Here is a 21,607-nt window from a genome sequence, read left to right on the forward strand (position 1 = left end):
GTATACATGTTACTTGCATTATGTAGCTCAATGTATGTATTAATAGTTACCCATAATTTCATCGTATGACTTTTTTTCATTTTTTTAAGAATCATTATGTGATTTATTGCATGTACACTAAAGTTATTGATATATTTTACTTTCAATAAAAACTCCATCGCCAAAGGTTTACTAAAATTAATATATTACTTTGATTAAACCTCAATTATTAAAGTGTTATGAAATTTAAATGTAGTTTGATTATTGATTTTAAATTATTTTCTAATCTATTGTAATATATGGCTTTTTATTATAAAAAACGAAAGTTTTTCTTATATAATTTTCATTCATAATATATTTCAAAGTGTGGGGCCCAACGATTTTTGGGCCAGCTCCATTTATTCATTGGAGCCCAAAGGCCCAAGCCGAGGAAGGTTATGGTCCAGGCTCGGTAATACAAGTACAAAATAGCCTTGGGATACAGCCGAGGACGATTCAGTCCTCGGCATGTCCGAAGTCTCCTCGGAAGAAAGGGCAAAAATGGTATAGAAACAACTTGGAAAAAAATCTAAAATATCTGTGCCAATAAAAAAGGGTATGCTGGAAAGTGTAACGATCAGGGAAAGCTGCCCTTACTGCCATTCAATACTCTGCACCTGACAAAGCCACTCTCCATCTTTTTCAACCACCCCCAACCACTCCGGGTATGGGCTGATGGGACAAGTATCAGTCTTGGAATGTCGATCCTACACGTGGACGAAGGATAAAAAACACAAGCTAGTATAAAAGGAAAAGTAGGTAATTCATAGAGGGGGCTGAGAAAAATGGCCAAAAACCAGAGCCTCCCAGCCCGCCTCCAGGAGAAAGACTCCAAGGGCGAAGTCAACTTAACCATGCATGAACATCACAAAAAACCCACCGCCTGGTGACCAAGGCCTAGCTTTTCAAACCCATGCTCTACAAATGATATTGTTTGGGCCTTTTTACGAGCGAACCCAATATCGTTGCGGTTCGTTACGAATCATGTCCTTACACAAAGTAATTTTCATCTTACTTCTCAATAAAAAAGAGTAATTTTCTTATTTCATTTTTATTATCTATATTATCAATCAATTTTAATTATATTATTCAAATATTTTGTTCAAATCCTTCCATAAATGTCAACAATAGAATTTAAAAAAAAAAAAAAGAGTACTTAATACCATAACCAAGTCATTTAAAATAAAAGTGTTGCAATAAAAATATTTCTCTTTAAACTCAAATTAATTAACAAATTAATTTTGCAAAAAAAAAAATCCCTTTCTAACTTTATTTAAATAAATAAAAAAACCTTTTATCACATTTTTGTTTTTTTCCTCCCAAAAACATTCAAATGTTTAAAAGATCACGTGCACAACCATAACCCTCCACTCCATCCAAATCCAAAATCCCCTTGCGCCCCCACAAAACCCAATCCTCGCCGTCCATACCCTCCACTCTGTCCACGTGTACGGCCACATCACCCTCAAAGCCCAAACACAAAAAAAACAAAAACAAAAAAATTCCAATTCTCTCTCTCTCTTCTTTATATTCAAGTTTCGCGGCAACCCTCTCTCTCTATCTCTCTCTCTCTCCAAATAAAACCAAACTTTTTTTTACTCTCTCTCACACACACACAGTCTCAGAGCTTCTCTCTCTAAAAACTCTCTCTTTCTCTCTCTAAAACCCTTTCTCTCTCTATCTCTCCTCTCCCGTCTCTCATTGTGTGTGTACATGTATATGGTTAGGTTCTCGTATTGGGATGAGCTTCACAGCAGGTCAGATTACACTCTCCGATCTGTCAATTAGGGTTTAACTCTCGAGGATTTCTTTTTCTTTTCAAGTTTTTGAGGGTTTTGGTTTCTCTGATTTTCGAGTTCGGAGTTGGAATTTTGAATGTTTGTCCCTTTTTTATTTAAAAAAAATAAAATTGGAGCATTGTCGAAATTTTGTTTTTTTTGTTGAGGTTGCTAAAGGCTGATCATTGATTCAAAATAAATAAAAAATGAAAAATTAAATTTTAAATTTTTTTTTTTAATTGGGTAGGTTTTGTTTTGTTTGATTTTTCGAGTTCTTGGTTGAAATTTTGAATCTTTGTGATTTTTGTTTTTTCATAGAGTGCTTTGGTTGTTTTCAGAAAGTATTTTTGAAATCAAGTTTTTTTGTTTTTTTTTTTCCTGCGTTTGGTTCTCTCTTAGTCTTTTTGGGTTTTGTGTTTGATTCTGTTTTTTGGGTTGTAATTGTTGAATTCGATTGCGAAATGCTAAGTATGAAATGGGGTTTATGCGATTTTCATTTTAAAGTTGGAGCATTTCACGAAGTTTTTCTTTTTGGGTAATGGTCTACGGCTAGCATTGACTTAAAAAAAATAAAAAATAAAAAGACCATAATAAAATGAAAGGAAATTGATTTTTTCTTCTTGTTGTTGATTTTGTTAATGTGATTTATAAATTACTATGCTTGGAAATTCTGATGAATTTTAAATTTTTTGAATTGTTTTGGCTGTTTTCAGAAAGTGGTATTGGAAAGCTTTTTTTTTTTTTTTTCGGACTGGTGCTTTTGGTTTCTTGTTGTGAATCTGAATATGAGGTTTTTGGTGCATGCCGTTTGGTTCATTTGGGTAATCAGAGCTTGAATTTGAGTGTGAATTCTGGAAGTGATTTCTTGCGGTGATTCTGATTTTTTTTATTTATTTTATTATTTATTTTATTATTTTTTTTATAAATTGAGCCTTCTTTATGTTTTGGGAAAAAAAAGGGGTATGGCACAAAAGTTTATTTTTAAATTTTTAACCAACAAAAGGCTGCTGTGAAGTTCTTGTACCCATTCTTGTATTGTTTGCTTCAATTGGGAATTTGAATTTTAGTTCATTGTGGAATATTGAGTATTTTATTAGATGTACAGTGAAAAAATTATTATTTTGTGGAAGACAAAAGCTTGATAACTTTTAGTGAAAATGAATTCTCTTTTTTGGAGTTAAATGTTCTTAAAAATGGAATGTGCTACATTGTCTTGTTGATATAATTTAGTAATTGCTAAAACAGGCTGCTAATTTTGTTATTTTTGTGTCTCAGATAGATAAGTAAAAAGCTTTTAATGGCTCCGACAAGAAAATCTAGAAGTGTGAAAAGATTTTCTACCATAAATGAGGTACCTCATGAGAAAGATGGTAGGAACTTGGGCAAAAGTAAGCAGCGGGTAAGTCTTGCTCATGTTCTGGGACTGAAACAAAAAATAAGAAATAAAAAATCATTTACTCAGTCCTTAAATTCTTTTTGGTTCTGCATTTGATTCTCTATATCTTACTTTGTTAGTGGATGATTTCTGTCAAGACTTGGTTTCATTTGTTAACTAAGTTTTCAAGTAACATTGTTCTTTATAAAGAGATATTTTGAAAATGAATTTTGGTTGCTCAGTTTTTTTATTTATGGAAAGGGTAGAATATAGATGTGGGCTATATATGAAGAAGTTTTTGTAGTATCTTTGAGGATCATAAAAGTGATGGCCTCTAGTACTGCACATGGGGGGATATGATTATAGATAGGATAGAATAGTGAAAAAGTATACATGTGGCTGATCCTAAGTAGTTAATGAAGACCTATAAGCCGACTCCAATGTAATGGGATTAAGGCTTAGTTGAGTTGCAATTGAATTCTGAAAATATAGAATTTTAAATTTTTAATGTTTTGGTTGCTTTATTTTATGCGCAGAAGAAGAAATATTATGACAAATTAGGACCTCAATGGAGCAAGGAAGAGCTTGAGCGGTTTTATGAAGCCTATCGGAAGTATGGGAAAGACTGGAAGAAGGTATGACATTTTGTGAGTGTGCACTCTGGAATTTGCTTAATTGCCATCAGATTGTGTCCTTATTATGATTATAATCATCTTCTAAAATATGTGGTGCAAATTGATGATAATCATCTTCTAATATATGGTGTGTAAATTGCCAAGGTTCTTATAGCTCAACTGATTGGCACCTCCTGGTCATATCCAGGCTTCAAATCCTCACTCATAACAATCGAATTATAAATAAATAAACTAATTTTGTGCAAATTGATGTCTAACTTGGTTAAGCTGTAAAACATGATACTGTTTACTATATACTTTTCTATTCTAAAGAGTAAATTTATAGTGCTCTCTCTCTCTCTGTGGTATTATTGGATTCTGTGCATTCCCAGGTGGCTGCCGTAGTGCATAACAGATCCATTGAAATGGTGGAGGCCCTTTACACTACAAACCGGGTATGTGGTGTGTGTGAGTGCTAGATTTATAACCAGATCTGTTAACATAAATAATAGTTTTTGTTCATTTAGGAGGGTTTGGGTTTATGTACCAATGGTTCTGTACACGACTCTTTCTTTTTCCCTTCCTTGCAAAAGCAGTGAATAATTTTGTTTTGAAGCAATTTTTTTTTTTTAAAAAACTGAAGATCTATATGCAGCTTTCTTCTACAATCTATGCCTTGTGGTTTTTATGTTGCTTTTGTTTATTTCTTAAAAAATTTTCATTGCTATACTGCTTGACCTAGTTGAAAGTTGGATTACTTAATCTGCTAAATGATCTGGGCAGCAAAGAGTTTCTATTTTTGCCGGTTTGATAGTTTATTGTAATTCAGTTATTAGTTAATAATTTTTTTGGGTGGACACCTACTTTGGGGAGGATTCTTACAATAGACAATCTCATAAATCGAGGTATGTTTATTGTGAATTGGTGTGTTATGTGAAAACAGGACAGGGAGTCCATTGATCACTTGCTTCTGCACTGTGATGGCAACGGCATTATGCAGTTGTATTTTGGCTACGTTTGGAGTTAAGTGGGTGATGTTTAAAGCTGTGCAAGGAAGGTTTACGTGTTGGTGTTGAAGGCCTATTTGCTTAGAAATAGTGCTTGGATGTGTTTCCCTTCTGTTTGATGTGGCACATTTGGAGGGAAAGAAATAGTAAGACATTTGAAGGGCTAGAGTTGAATATTAAAGGCTAAATTCCCAATTTGTTGCATCCTTATTCTATTGGATGTATTTGTTGCATCAAATTTGTGTGATTTTATTGACTCATTGTACTGCTGATCTGTAGGGGTTCTTATGGGACTGCAACTGGTATACCTCATGTTGCACCTTTTGTACTGTTTGTTTTATTAGTTCAATAAAATTATTTGTACTTATATATAAAAAAAATGTTCTTAATTAAAATGAGTTTTATGCATTTGTATGAAATGTGGTCATGTATTCAGAAATGAAAATGGTTGGTTTATAATAGTAATTTGGGCAAAACTTGGATGTGTACTTAAGGAGTTAGGTGACATGAATTGAATTTGGTTGAATATTTTGAAAAATTGGATATCAATTATACAGTTGGGGTTGTCCTTAATTTTTTTTTCCAATGTCTTTGCATTTGCTTGAACTGTTAATTGTGAGGACTTACCTTTTGGATTCTTATGGTTTCAGTGTCTTTGACTTATTGGCATTTCAATTTGGCTTACTTTTGATTTTCAGGCATACTTATCCTTGCCAGAGGGTACGGCTTCTGTGGTTGGCCTTATAGCAATGATGACAGATTACTACAATGTCCTGGTGAGATTAAATTTATTTTATCATCTATTCAACTGAGCTTGGCTGCTTGAATATTAATCTGGTCCTGTGATATATCTGTCAACGATATTGTAAGACTTGACTGAAATTTGGCCTATTTTGGCATCATATTAGTAGATACAATTAGTAGTTTGTTTATGCAAAATATCAGTTCTGGATTTATAAGCCAAACACTGCATTTCAAGATTGGGTGGTTGTATGAGTTCTAGAATGGAAGTTAAATAGATGCTAGTGTGGCACGCTATTTCTATTTCTTTACAATAAGCTGCCTTTTGATTTTGAATGAGATAAATTGATTTTTGCTGGACGGTGAAGGCACTTATGTGTTCAGCTATGGTTGATTGTGTTGGAATGTATTTATAGAGTTCTCTTAGGCAAAAAGCAAGTAGTTCTTCATAAATTTTTCTTTACCTTTCTTTTCTGCATTTTTAGTTGTTGACTCCTATCACGGTAGGTTTGCATCATGTATCAGCTTAAGTCCATATCCCTATACGTTGGTTATGAAAAACTTACTAGACTGATTCAAGATGAAGTCATTTAGTCTTGTGCTTTTTGCAGATGATGGATGTTAGCACCAAGTTAGAAATTTGGAGGGATGTTTTAGAATCTAAAGGCTTTAGGCTAAGTAGGTCAAAAAAAGAGTACATGGGGTGTAAGCCTTTTAATAGGAGGAATAAAAATGAAAGGGATTGTAAAACTGGATGGTCAAGGGATACCAAAGGTTGAGTACTTTTGATATCTCGGATCAATAATTTATAAGGATTGGAGGGATTGAAGAGGATGTGAAGCATAGCACAAGAGTAGGGCAAATGAAGTGAAGAAATGGATTAGCACTTTGGGTTTCTTGTACTTAGCACCAAGCAATGAAAACAGAAAAATAAAACCTACGAATCAACACCTTGATTGCTTGGAATTAGCACCAAGCATGGGATAATGATAAAAATCCTGGAATCAACACCTAGGCTTGCATGAAATCAACACGTACTAGAAGAAAACTTCCAACCCATATTTCCATCAATGCATGATCAACTTCCTACAATAGTAAACTTTGGGCATGTAAATAGAGTTTCCAAATTACATCAATCATGGAAAGAAAATAAACTCATACTGATATGGAAATAAAGTTTAAAGTGTCAATTGAGGATCAAAAACTGATAAGTCCAACCAAATCACTAAGCATTAATAGGTCAAATTTCGTGTTTCTGCACTAACTCTCCCATGGTGGGAGAAAACTCGACTTCATAGAGTGTAGCTCATGGTTGTAGACCTTGGACTAGGTGGGGCTTAAATAGGGCTCGTGCTCGGGTATTTTTTAATGGATGGCGCAGGATCAAGGATTTGGGTATTTTTGAGGTGGGTTGGGTTGTGCTAAAGCTTTTTTTTTTAATAGGTATGGTCCGATTAAATTTGTTTTAAATTTTTTTTTTTTTTTTTTTTTTTTTTGTATGGATTGGGTCAGACTTTAATAGATCACTTCAAGTTTTGTAATGATTGGGTTTTTCCCCAGCTGGGTCTTGTTGACTACTAATAACAGGCTCGGGCTTAGGCTAAATTGGTTTAGGTCTTAAGTGGTTAAAATTGGGGATCTTGATTTGCATTGTTGTAGATCACATGTTGAGTGATGGAGTAATTAGGGTTGTTTTTATGACGGTGGATGTGAATGAGGGTTTGTTGTATCAGAGATATGGCGGCGAGTGTGGGACAAAAAAAGGAAATATGTAGTGATGGGTTTTGGACTGTGACGTCACAACATTGGCGAGATTTTCTGGCAAATTGTAGATTTTGGGTCTTGAGAGTTTCTAACAGTGGCCCAATGACTCTGGATTTTGGGTTTGAAAAAATATTGCTTGTTTTGTGGTGGCCTAAGTTGCTGCAATAGTGTGATCTTGATGATTCATAGTGAAACTAATCGGTTTTGTGTCTGTCCTTTTTATTTATTTCTATAAAGGGCAACTTGATGATGGTGAGTATGGGTGATTTGATTGTAGTGGTTGTTTTGATTTGGAATTTGTGGTTTTGATCCAAAATTGGTGGGAGTGTTGTGCATTGGGTACAACCTTTATACAAAATTGGTGGTTGGCTAGTGTGGGGCAAAGTTTGCTGGGATTGATTTGGTGTGGGTGTGTTGGCTGTTGGTTTCAGATAGTGGGTATAATGAATTGAAGTTTGCTCTGATATTAAAACTTATCTTAACAAAAAAACTCTAAGAGAAGGATGTGTATGGGGAAAAGAAAAAGAAAAAGAAAATACAAGGATATGTCCTAGGAATCAACATCTACGGTTTTTGGGTCCTTTAATTAGAGTTCCCAAAATATATCAAATATGGTAAAAATAATAAAATAAAATAATTCATAATGAGATTACATAATGTATGGAAATAAAATTCAAACAACAATAAATTTTTCCTAATAGCATCAATCAGCATTAATAGGTCAAATTTGGCGTTTGCACCAAAGTACATATCTTTGACTTTGTTTTGGCCTGATAATAATTTAGTTTTGATGTGAATTATCATGCCTTTTGTGCTAAATGAGTGTCTTTGCATTTTACTTAAAGTAGGTTTATATGAATTTTAATTTTGCGAACTGTAAAACAGGAAGAGAGTGATAGTGAAAGAGAGAGCAATGAAGCTTTGACATCTGAAAAACCTCTGAAACGCAAACGGGGTAAAGTTCAGCCAAGTGTCTCAAAAGATCCTTGCCAGTCTCGGTCAATTGCATCTAGTGATGGTTATTTATCTTTTTTGAAGAGGAGACGCTTTGATGGTATAATTTAATTACATTGTTATTTGATTCTAGTTGGTATCTTGCTGGCATTCTATTATGCATCGTACACTTGTTATATATGTTGGCGGTGCTTCATGCTTGGACTATGTTATTGTCTTCATTATATCAATAATGTTGTTTTCCTATATGGAGAATGGAAGGTAAAATGGGATATCCACAGTAAAATCTTATAAAGAAAGCAGTAATTTTAGTTGTTTTGAATTTTAATATGGTGGAAATTGGGATGTCCATCATATCAAAAAAGAAATATTACTTCTTTTGATATGTTTTTGGCCCCATGGGAGGGGAAGGGGAAATTCAAATCAGTAACCTCTGATTCATTAGGCATGGTTCCTAGCTGATTGTGCTAAACCATTTGAGAATACAAAAACAGGAAAAATGAGGGGGAATTTATTAATATGAAAAAAAAGAAGGGGTGGGGGTGGGGAATTGCCCAAAATTGTACCAATATCATAAATAGAAGGCAAGATGAAGTAATAAGCAGAATGCTTAACAGAATTTGTTTTAAACTACAGTCAGGGAGTTTGAAAATTTATATCCTGGAATTTGATTCCAAGTGTCAGGACATGCTACTTGCCATTTCTCCTTCTGCAGGATATGTTTGTCAGGGTTCATTTCCCATTAATCAAAATTACGAAAGTAGTTATTAAGCAGTTGGAGTTTTCTGCATTAGCTTCTTTTTTATTATTATTATTTTTGGTTCTTTAGTAGTTATAATTCTGTACATTTAGATTTGCGCACTAAAATTTTACTTAACATTATTCTTTTTTCTAGAGATATCACCGTTTGAAACCTGAACCTCTTTAAAGCTTAAATTCCAGTGTTTCTAAATTCAAATCTCACATTAGGTAATGAGCCTTGTGCAAAGGGGAAAAGGACACCTCGCTTTCCCGTTTCATATTCACTTAAGAGAGATGATGCAGAAATTAATGTATCACCAAATAAAAGAGGCCGGAAGTCTGATTCTGATGCTAATGATGATGAAGTCGCCCATGGGGCAGCATTGGCTTTAGCTGAGGTTTCACAGAGAGGAGGCTCTCCCCAGATTTCTCAAACACCATACAGAAGAACAGAGCACATCAAATCTGCACCTCTTCGGACCTGGGGAAAAATGGTATTTAACTATTCATTTACATGTCCTTCTATTACCTTTTTCCTTCCTTTTATTATCACTTAAAATGACTTATTTATTTATCTTTATTCTTTGATGTGATTTAGCATCAACAATCTGACACAGCTCAGGCCAACCTTCGTTATGCTGCCATGGATGAAAACTGGTTGGAAGGTAGTATAGGAAGTAGAGGAGTTGAAAATGGCGATTATGCAAGAGATACTAGCTCCTTGATGGATATGGAAGGTGTAGGCACGGTAGAAGTTCGTCGAAAGGGGAAGAAGTTTTACAGAAAGAAAGAGAAAGTTCAAGACATTGCAAACCATCAGTATGATGATGGTGGAGAAGCCTGTAGTGGTACTGAGGAAGGACTTAACTCTGGTGTCTCCAAAGGAAAATTTGACATTGAAGTTTCAAATTCAAAATCTGAGAGATTCTCTCCACAAGGTCAAAGGAAGAGAAGCAAGAAACTCTCCTTTGGAGGTACCTTCCTTACTAATAATTGAATTATAAGTTGGTTATGCCCATAATTTTTTAATTATTTCTTTAATTCTCTGATGGGTGGCTGGGGGTGGGCCAGTGGGGGTTCTATATGATTGCTCATTTTATTATTTTTTATTTTTTGTTTTCATATTACAAATATTTGTGCACTCAAATCCTCACTAATAAATCCCCTGTTATTTTGTTTCTGAAATTGCAAGTTCAAATATTTCCTTTCTTTCATTGAGCGAAGTTGATATTATCTTTGTAAGGAAAATGCTTTCCAAGTTTTTTGAAGCTTCTCTTTTGCTCTTTATTTATTTTTTATTCAAATCGATAGCCACCATTTTGGAGTAAGGTGATGGATTATAACATAGGAAGCAAAAGTGGAGGTATGGCTTAAATTTATGGGACACTTGATCCTTATATTCAGTTCACTGATATTGCCAAACAGGCCAGATAAACATATCTGCAGCTATGTATGTACAAGAACCTCAGCAGGGTATTTTTTTACCGGTACCACATTAAAACTGAGTCATTTTTTGATGACGGTCTAGATAAACATATCTTAGAGTGAAGTAATCTCTGGTATTTAATGATAATATAAACTTTGGGAATTATTACTCTTTTTTTTTTTAATGGATTTGTTCTAAATAGCATCTTTCTATTTTTAATTACAAGTCATCTTTTGGTTGGGTTGAATGCATGCTGTTGTTTGGTTAATTAGATAGACAAATCTTCATACAATGAATCAATGATATTCTAATGTCTGGTTTGTTCTTGTAGGTGAAAGTACTGGCTTGGATGCTCTGCTGGAACTGGCTGATTTGTCTCTAAAGATGCCCATATCAAGAATGGAATCTGGTAAGTAATTTATGAGTGTATTCTATTTGCTTTGGAGTGTGCTTCCCAGGATGTACATGACATTGCTGTTGCTATTGCTATTCTTGTTCTTTCTTTAAATATCTCTTTGCCTGGTAAGTGATTTAGTCTGTTGTTTTCTCTTATTTTTTACTGTTTATATGTTGGATCTAGACTCATCTGTCCAATTGAAGGAAGAAAGAGCAATTCTTGATATGGATGATAAGGCCAGTTTACCAGAAGCTATGTCTACAAGCCATTGTGCAGACAAAAATAAATTTCTGGGGTCAAAACAGAAGGCACATCATACAATTGCTGGAGTTGATGGTACAACCTCCAGAAAATTGAAAATTGGAAGGGACCCAGCTATTGATGTTAATGTTGCTTCTGAAGAGAAAGAACAGCTTCAGCTTGCCGATAAAGCATGGAAAAGAAAGCGCAAGTCCATGGTATCAAAGGTATAATAAGGACTGATTGTCATGCTGTGGATGAATAAATTATCTCACACACACATTAAACTTTTCATTTGAATATATTTTTCTATTAGTTGATTGATGACAAGCCAATTCTTGTTCAAGTTGCAGATGTCAAATGACAAAGCTCATACCGATTCTCTTCTAAGTGAACCTTTGAAGACTGAGGTACGAGAACAAATGCCTTTGTTTTGTCGTTATAAAGACGTGTACGATCTCTGTGATTGATTTGTAATGTTAAATTCTCTAACAATTCACACTACCTTAATATGGTTTTATAAGTATTTCTGGCTATATTGCTATATAATAGTTAGAATAGCTTTGTTCCTGTTTAGGTGATATACACAATTACATCTGCAATTGAATTAATCTGACCTCTTGATGTTTGTTACCCAAAAAAATAAAGGTGAAAATGAGAATACTGCAGAGGTTTCTTACCTTTATCCTGCCGTGGACTCAAAGGCGGACCTTTAATGATTTATATATGGTCAAATCTACAAATGGGTAACGAATTCCACCTCTGTCATGGGATCATCAGTTAAAAAGCTTGTCTTCAATGTTTATTAGAGACAAGCTTTAAGCCCAAATTGCCTTCATTTATGTAGAAACTATATAGTTATCCAGTTCTTCCAATAATATATGTGTGAAATAGGAGGAGATTGTTAATTTGTTGTATTAGAAGTAGTAATAATTCTGGCTAATGGTCATTGGATCGAGGTACTAAAGTCACAGGTTCATTCCCGTATGGATGCCTAAGTCCTTACCAATCCAGCTATCCCAACAAATTTTTTTTTTTTAATCCATATGTATGTTCACACAGATGCACAGACACATACACATTGTGTATGCGAAAGATGAGAAGATTGTTAGTTTTGTTGCATTAAAAGTAGTGCTAGTAATACTTCTTGCCAATAAAGGGAAAAAGTAGGAATACTTGTTTCCAATGGTCATTGGGTCAAATGGCTTCTCTTTCTCCATAGGGGATGGAGGTAAGGTCAAAGGTTCAATCCCATGCAGGTGCCTAAGTTATTACCAATCCTGCTATCCCAACAAAGCAAGGAAAAAATAAAACTTGTTTTCTGTTTAGCCATATATAGATATGTATTCACACACATGATCATGTAATATATTTGGGTGTATTTATATTTGGGAAGTCTCTGGTTATATGTTGGATGTCAGCTTTTTTTTTTATTTGGGTAATCAAAGTGATGTGATTTTCTTTATTTCATATGTATGTGTTCTAGGTCTTAGCTGAAGAAGAGAATAAACCAGTGATCATAGGAAAACGTACCGATCAAAGTTTTACTTTTTTGAAGCCCTGGAAATCAGTCAGATCATCAGACGGTTCCTTGGATAGTGATCAGAAAAGAGCAGAGACTGATCTATCAGTATCAACCACAGAAATTCCTGCTGCAAGTCAAAGTAGTTTACCTTCTAAACGAAAGAGTAGGCGTAAAATGGGTCAACCGAAACCATTCTTGAAAGAGACAAAGTCTTCTCATGGGAACAGGTTTATAAATCGACGTAAATACTCCACCTCACCATCAGATAGACCACCCTATCTAAAAGTAAAATGTCCCATCCTCTTATATTTTAAAATATGCAGCTTTCTGAAGCTTAGAGCCTCATTTATTTATTTATTTTTTAAATTGCAGCAAATGCTTCTTTGTTGCCTTTCATCTTCTTTGGTCCGTAGATGGTGCACTTTTGAATGGTTTTACAGTGCAATTGACTACCCTTGGTTTGCAAAAAGGGAGTTTGTGGAGTACTTAAATCATGTTGGACTGGGACACATCCCAAGACTAACTCGTGTTGAATGGGGTGTCATAAGGAGGTATGTCATCTACTGCTGTTACATGTCTATGCAGCTTGGCATATGGCTTGGAATTATTGAAAACGCTGTTGACACATTTATAACGTTTTCTTATAATTGCAGTTCCCTTGGCAAGCCTAGGAGGTTTTCTGAACATTTTCTTCTTGAAGAAAGGGAGAAACTTAAACAGTATCGGGATTCTGTGAGAAAACATTATACAGAACTTCGTACTGGTATTAGGGAAGGACTTCCAACAGATTTAGCCAGACCTCTATCAGTTGGACAACGAGTAATTGCTCTTCATCCAAAAACAAGAGAATTTCATGATGGAAGTGTGCTCACAGTTGATCAAGATAAGTGCAGGGTTCAGTTTGACCGTCCTGAGATAGGAGTTTGGTTTGTCAAGGTATCACTTTCTTTGACATAATTTCATTGCATTTGTACCTGCTCGTGTGTGTGCATGTGCTTGTTTGTGTGTGTTGTGAGTTGTGAGAGAGGTTGGTACAATTTTATTACAGTAGGTGAGTTTTTTTTCCTTTTGTACATTAACTGCAAACAAGATTCACGTGCCTGTCTGTTGCGGCTCTTAATTCATTTAGAGCACAAAATAGAATGCTGATAATAGCTTAAGTTTATAATATTGAATTAGTTGATCTTATTTCCATAATAAAATTATTTTGTGCTATTCAAGTATGTACATCTCCATCCGCTGCTATTTATTCTCCATATGTGGTAAGTTGCCTGTCTTAAAAATTACTTCGTTTTGATTGTTTCTAAGCTTACAGACTACAATGAAATGAGTGGTGTCATGAGGATTACAGGAAACAGAATCTTTTACCTTTTACAATTTTATGATTGAATGATGAACATTTCTGGGTTAGAACATAGTGACATTGTTTTAATTGAAGTTACTCTGTTTTACAGTTCTTTTGTTATATTTGGTGGGCTTCCTATTTGTCCACCTAGTGTTGGTTTGCTATTTGTTTCTTTAATCTTCTTTTTCTAGTGAAGAACTTGTTGCCTCCAGTAAATTTTAGAAATGATATGGAATTATCCATATATTCTCTCTCAAATGACACAAGAAAATTCATTCCAGGATATTGATTGCATGCCTTTAAATCCATTGGACAATATGCCGGAAGCTCTCAAGAGACAGAACATTACCATTGACAAATTCTCTCTTCTATCCAAGGAGCCACAAATGAACGGGCATCCAAATTTTGGTGGATCTATGATGTTTGCTTCAAGTGGGAATCTAGACAAGGTCACAAGCCCCAAGAATACCTTTGTACAGCAAGGAAAGGTGAGAGTGCTTAACAAATACAAGAGTATATTTATTTTGATAATTGCAAACACACTCTAATGCCCATTAAATCACAATCAACTATAAGTATATTTTATATTTTTTTGGATAGTCATTTTCTTTTTCTATATTTTTAAATTCTGACCTTGTTCTGTTGCTTAGATTTTAGCATGTTGTCACCTGCCAAAGTCTAGTTACCAAAATATATGCTGCTGGACTTTGGAGATTGATGGATATAAGAAGGCGCTAGACTTCAATGTTAGCAGAAAAATTGGGTCTCAGGCAACAAACTTTGTTGTTTTCTTTGGCACATATAAATTGCACTTTTACCCTACATATCACAATGTAACTTGAACTCCTGACCTATCACTGTAAAGTCAAGAGGGAAGCTCTAGATACTCGACCAACCAATCCATTGGTTATTAGGATCTTTTACAGCACCTTTTTTTGCAACCTAGTTACATATTGGTCCCTTGTCCTGCGTGGGTTGAAAAATACCTTAATTAGTTGTAATTCACTTACGGTTCCAATGTCTTTTTCTTTCGCAAAATAAGAACATCAGAGGTAAAATTAAGACACAATCTTAAGTTCTTAACTGTGTGATGGTAATGGCGTTGACTGAAGCTAGTGCCTTATTTTGCTATATTGGAAATTCACTATCATAGGGTGAATATTTTTGAACTTAAGAATATTAAATGTTCTCTGAAATAATCCAATATTTTGCCCAGGTGGATACAAACCACGCCATTGCACAAGCTAAGACAGCAGCTATTGATATTGGTAGTTTACAACAAGAAGCCTATAGTCAACCTTCTATGCTGCCCCAAAATCATGCAAAGGAAGCTGATATTAGAGCTCTTACTGAGCTGACTCGTGCTCTTGATAAAAAGGTCATACATTATAATATATGCGCAACTGATCATAGAAATGTGAATCATCTCAAAAATTAATGTTCAGTTGGAACTAGGGTGTTAAAGTTCAAATTCTCTATCATCCCATGCATTTACCTTAAATCTCAAGGCTTTTATTGGATTAATCTATCTTCAATATGTGCCTGTGTTGTAGTAAAGGTTAAATGATTAAATTGACCTTTCCTGTCAGTATAAGCTTTATGGAAAAGTGATAGTTTAACATGGTGGTAAGTAGCAGAGCAGCTGATCCTTGGTTTGAACCCTATTTCCACTCCAGCTCCCCATTTAAAAGTTAAAAATTACATGTGTTGGGCCCCACTTGAGGGATAGTCAGCACCCATATGTGAAGGAAGTGATAGAATGATAGTTAAATGATTAAATTCACCCTAATAGCAAGCTTTTGCCAACCTAACTTATCAATTTCATAATTATTGGACATTGTAATTTTTATCACTCTTGTTCATCCACTTTAGACATTGTGGTCAGACATGCTGGTACTTTGTCAATTAAGAGTATGAAGCTTTTCTGTGGGGTTCTAATGGAAACTTTCCTGTTGCATGTAATACTCATGCTACGAAGCTTTTCTGTTGCTTTCTTGTAGGAAGCATTGTTAATGGAACTTAGGAGTACGAATAATGACATAGTGGAAAACCAAAATGAGGGAGATTGCTCTTTGAAGGATTCTGAACCTTTCAAGAAGCATTACGCCATGGTACTTGTACAGCTAAAGGAAGCCAGTGGCCAGGCATGTGGCTTCCATTAATTTTATTATGCTTGACATCCCTGCATTAGTGTACTATTCTCTGCTTTGTCTTTGAAGACAATGAGAGACCCTTAGATCTTTTAAAAGCTCTTCTCTTTGGTACTTTGTTTCAGTGGGCGCATGTTTGGGGTTTTACGAATTGTATTTCCATTTCTAATTTCTTACACTATTAGATTAAGTTTTTGAACCTGCTGTATTTTTTCTTGATCAGAATGTTCACCATCGTGAACATGATGCTCAGCATTTTTTACTAAAAGTTTTATTACCTGTCAAAAAAAAAAGGTTGAAGCAACTTTTGATTGATTGTCCTCATGTTCAGGTTTCTTCTGCTTTACTTAATTTGAGGCAGCGCAATACTTATCCAGGAAACACCCTGCATCCCTGGCTGAAGCCCCCAAGCAATTCCTGTTTAAATGGCAGCCTTACAAGTTGTTATGATAATTCTTTCATATCTCAAGAATCAGGATCTAGCGTAGTTGAAATTGTCAACGGGTCAAGATTGAGAGCACATACAATGGTAGATGCTGCTATTCAGGTATGAAGAGCTTCAGTACTCTTTCTCTCTCTCTATGTTTGGGGGGTCAGGGTTGAGAGTGATGAAGAACTTTATAATTTTATTTTCTCCTATATTCTCATTTTTGCAAGTTGTAACACAACTATGTACTGTTGGTTTCCTTTTTTTTTCAAAGAACAAATTTTCTTAGTAAGAAGAGAATGCTCAAAATACACAGTTAAGTTACAGGTGATTCTCCAAAATTACAATCCAAATAGGGTTTTTTTTTTTTTTTTTTTTTCATTTGGTCTTTATTTGGTCCAACATGGCAAACATGGATTTCATATAATTGATGGGCCCTTATATTGCTATATTATCAGTAGTGTTTATGTTACGCATTTTATTTCTTAATGCTCAATATGGTGTATGATGTTGGGCTTGTAGGATATGATATCATTTATTTTGTGGGTACACTAGTCTTTAATGTTTCTGCTGTGATATGGCCTGAATTAACCGCTTCTAATGCAGCTATATGTTGTTTGTTTGCCTTAGTCTAAGAATCTATTTTTTTATTGATTTTTTTTTTTTTCAAGGAAAAAGTACTTGCTTAATTACACTTTATGATGTAATATTCATCTCAGGCATTCACATTGAGGAAGGAAGGGGAAGACGCTTTTGTGAGGATTGGAGAGACTTTAGATTCTATTGATAATCAGCAATTAACATCTGACTCTGGTGTACCGGTAATCAGGTCTCAGCAGCAGATCAATGGCGGTCTGGGTAACCAGAATCAGCTGAGTTCCTGCAAAGCAGAGCCCCTTTTTTCCAGTGATGCATCTGGTGCAAAACCATGTAATGATTCTGATGAAAATGAGGCACGAATACCATCAGGGCTTATCACTTCCTGTGTTGCTACATTGCTCATGATACAGGTAATTTGAAGATTATTTTCTAACGCTAATGGATTCAAAAAGCAATCTCTCTCTCTCTCTCTCTCTCTCTCTCTTGCATGCATATCTGTGATGAAGCCTTATATATTTCCACACAAATTATGTTGCTTAATATTGTTTTGTTACTATGTCACACACAAATTATGTTGCCCAAATACTGTTTTATTGTACTGCAATAGTGAATGTTCAATTCAGATCTTAATACCATAATATAAACAGTCACTTCTTTGTGGCATATTGTTGATTTTTATGCACGGCCAAAGCATCTTCAATTTTCTTTCTTTGTTTCATTTAGTGCTAATTCTCGCATGCAATCATTTTAAATTATATCCTTTCTTGAACATGCTGGGCAATACTCGATCATTTGCCCCAAGCATAACGGGTTTTTTTTCCATCAATTGCTGTTTCTCACATATGCACTAATTGTTCAGTTCTTTCTTGAGCATGATGGGTAATAATTGATACCACACTCTTGATTGCTGATGCATCTGGCCAAAATCTTCGGGAAACATCTTCAATCTGTGTCCTTATGGATAATTCAGCCATTATAGTATTTTTTTTGTTTATTATTCATTAATCTTAACTTTGTTGCATTCTATACTACATTGAATTTTGAGTAATTCCTGTTGCACTTTGATTCCATGACAATGTCTTGATTGGTCATGATCAGCTGTCAACTTCTAATTTGGTATCTTCTTTTTACTAATGAACCATCTTTAAGCTATATTTCGGCACTTTTTGGTACAGTAACCTTTTTTGTATTTACATCACAAGATATGCTCATGTAATATCCAGATTTTATGAGACTTACAAAAACTTGCAAGTTAATGTAGCTATTATTTTTGTTCAGTGGATTATCATTTAATTTTGGTCTCAATGCCATGCCAACAAAATATAGTTTTGAGAGTACTCCACTCAACCGTGACTGATACTTGCTGCTGTCATTTTTCACTATTTCTCCTCAGCAAAGATTACGAATTTCCATTTACATCTTTATTCTCATAAATACTTGTTATACTGGGTATTAGTTTTATTTTTGGATGAATGCTTAGTATAATATTCTTGTAATGTGCAGACTTGTACTGAAAGACAGTATCCTCCAGCTGATGTGGCTCAGATATTAGAGTCTGCTCTTAAAAGCTTGCATCCATACTGTACTCAGAATCTTTCTATTTATAGAGAGATTCAAATGTGTATGGGAAGAATCAAGACTCAAATATTAGCCCTTGTACCAACAACTTAAATATTATGCTGCGCCGTTCAGTCTGTACAATTAACCTTGTAAATATTATGCTGGAAGATTTGGTTTAAACCTCAGTCCCATCCCCCCTTGTGATTTAGCTAGCTGGGATTAATACTTACTAGTGAACAGTGATAATGTAATTTAGCTTCATCTTGTAATTTATTTTTCCCTTTTTTCCCTTTTCCCAAGTAGCGTTCGATTTTGAATTTATTAGAAGAGAATGCTACATCCTGAAAGGACAATCCTCTTTTTGCAAGGAAATTGTGATTAAGATACATGGCAACATGTGAGCCTAATGAGAAGTTTTTGAATTCTTCTCAGTGACTTTCGGTAGCATCAAATTGTCTTACCTGTGACCACCAAATTGTGTATCGGTTGTAGTTCTTTATTTTCCTCCATGTTATTGTTTAGAAAAGGATGGGGGAAAGGGGAAAATTTGATTTTTTGCAGTTCGTCCTTGAAAAATATTTTCTGATGGAAAATAATGCATTAGCGAACAATAATTGAAGGACAAAATTTGGCTACAAACTTGACACTATTAATATAGTCACTCGTGGCCTTGCTATTCAAATTATTTTAGCCCAGTTGGATGGAAAATACACCCAAAGAATGCTCAACTTGTGCCAGAATTTTGTGCAAATATAAGGTAAAAGATGCTCTCTTTTGGACGCACCCGAAAGGAATCCAGGGCTTGATGGTATGATTGCACACTTTTTTAACCAAACTTAATGGCATATAGGTGTAGATGTGACTTTAGAAGTGTTTGTCTTAAATGAGGCAAATTAATTAAAGCCTAAATCTTACATATATTGTGGTAATACCAAAAGTCTTCTTAATTTTATGACCCAATTTTGTCCGATTAGCTTGTCCAATGTCATTTACAAAATTGTCTCAAAGGTGTTGGCTAATAGACTCAAAAAGAGTTCTATCCTTGATTATTTTAGAAAATCAAAGTGCTTATGTTCTAGTTAGATTATGGTTAGATTAATTACTGCTAATATTTTAGTAGCTTTTGAATCATGCATTATATGAAGCATAAGAGAACTAGAAACACTTACATGGTAGTCAAGTTGGACATGAACATATTTTATGAGAGTAATTCTACGGTACCCCCCCAAAAAAATGGGGGGTACGGTACCCACTAGTAGGTAACCTGCTACACCAGGTTACTTTTTTCTCACATTTGACAGTTCTATCATCACATTGTGCAGTTCCAACATCACATGTGACAGTTCTTTTCTCACATTTGGTGGTTCCCTTACTTTTTTCTCACATTTGACGGTTCGATCCTCACATTGTGTAGTTCCAACATCACATGTGACAGTTCTTTTCTCACATTTGGTGGTTCCCTTACTTTTTTTTTCTCACACTTGACGGTTTCATCCTCACATTGTGCGGTTCCAATATCACATATAACAGTTCTTTTGTCACATTGGGTGGTTCTCTTACTTTTTTCTCACACTTGACGGTTCCATCCTCACATTGTGCAGTTCCAACATTACATGTGTCAGTTCTTTTATCACATTTGGTGGTTTCATTACTTTTTTTCTCACATTTGACGATTTCATCATCACATTGTGCAGTTCCAACATCATATGTGACAGTTCTTTTCTCACGTTGGGTGGTTCCCTTACTTTTTTCTCACATTTGACGGTTTCATCCTCACATTGTGCAGTTTCAACATCACATGTGACAGTTCTTTTCTCATATTTGGTGGTTCCCTTACTTTTTTCTCATATTTGACGGTTCCATCCTCACATTATGCAGTTCCAACATCAAATGTGACAGTTCTTTTTTCACATTTGGTGGTTTTCTTACTTTTTTTCTCACATTTGACGGTTCCATTGTTATATTAAGCTATACCAACATCGCATATGTTCTATTTTTGTTACATGTGATAGTTCTTTTGTTACATATGACAATTTTTTTCTAATATTTGACGGTTTCATCCTCACATTATGCAGTTCCAATATCACATGTGACAGTTCTTTTCTCACATTTGGTGGTTCCCTTACTTTTTTTTCTTACATTTGACGGTTCCATCCTCACATTGTGCAGTTCCAACATCACATGTGATAGTTCTTTTCTCACATTTGGTGGTTCCCTTACTTTTTTCTCACATTTAATAGTTCCATTGTCACATTAAGTAGTACCAACATCGCATCTAACTCTATTTTTGTCACATTCAGTGGTACCTTATTTTTTTATTCTCAAATTGGACCGTTCCATTATTACATTAGGCAATACCCACATTACTCCTGACCATACTTTTGTCACATTCAATGGTACCCTATTTTTTTCCTTACAATTGATAGTTTAGTTGTCACAGTAAGCATTACCAATATCACATCTGACCATAATTTTACATTTAGGCTATCACTGAGGTCACTTTTTTACTTACTAATAACCACTTATCACAATAGTAATTTTTTTAAAGTTATTAAAAAATTTAGATCTAAAATCGAAAACCAAAAAAAAAAAAAAGCATCCCATGAAATTAGCCCAACCACAATAATTACTCTTGTTCACAAAAAAAAATCAGCTAGAATTATCTTGGTTTCTTCCACAAATATTTGAATATACCAATTAACTTCCGACGTATTTCCCTTGTTAGCTTCCATCACATTCAGGGGCATACCTCCCTATAAAATATCATAGTTAAGGTCATTTTCCTGATGTTTATATTTTTATTATTTATATATGATGGTGAACCAAAAATTAGACTATCTCCAATTTGTCTATAGTATCGTCCAAGACCAGAAAGGTCATCCAAGTGCAAGAAGGTCGTCCAGCATGGAGTCACCTGGATGACCGCCAAACACTTAGAAATTTTC

General features: G+C 34.7%; 1 protein-coding gene across 6 annotated transcripts; it reads left to right on the forward strand.

The window, feature by feature from the left end:
* Positions 1 to 1,639: 1,639 nt before the first annotated feature.
* Positions 1,640 to 18,956, forward strand: LOC115980086 (protein ALWAYS EARLY 2-like). Of its 6 annotated transcripts, none has more exons than XM_031102355.1 (20): positions 1,640 to 1,775; positions 3,072 to 3,195; positions 3,708 to 3,806; positions 4,178 to 4,240; positions 5,491 to 5,568; positions 8,183 to 8,351; positions 9,221 to 9,486; positions 9,591 to 9,966; positions 10,750 to 10,827; positions 10,999 to 11,282; positions 11,403 to 11,465; positions 12,542 to 12,865; positions 12,953 to 13,131; positions 13,234 to 13,516; positions 14,207 to 14,413; positions 15,142 to 15,303; positions 15,926 to 16,069; positions 16,407 to 16,622; positions 17,222 to 17,512; positions 18,606 to 18,956. In XM_031102355.1, exons 2-20 carry the CDS (start codon positions 3,094 to 3,096, stop codon positions 18,771 to 18,773), a joined length of 3,552 nt encoding a protein of 1,183 aa, XP_030958215.1. In that variant the 5' UTR covers positions 1,640 to 1,775; positions 3,072 to 3,093; the 3' UTR covers positions 18,774 to 18,956. The 6 variants fall into 6 exon arrangements, with proteins under 6 accessions (XP_030958215.1, XP_030958218.1, XP_030958217.1 ...); XM_031102358.1 differs by having other exon boundaries at positions 15,926 to 16,036; XM_031102357.1 differs by having other exon boundaries at positions 11,409 to 11,465.
* The last annotated feature ends 2,651 nt before the right edge of the window (positions 18,957 to 21,607 follow it).

This window comes from Quercus lobata, chromosome 3, assembly GCF_001633185.2.
Source record: "Quercus lobata isolate SW786 chromosome 3, ValleyOak3.0 Primary Assembly, whole genome shotgun sequence".
In the NCBI taxonomy this organism is placed as follows: Eukaryota; Viridiplantae; Streptophyta; class Magnoliopsida; order Fagales; family Fagaceae; genus Quercus; species Quercus lobata.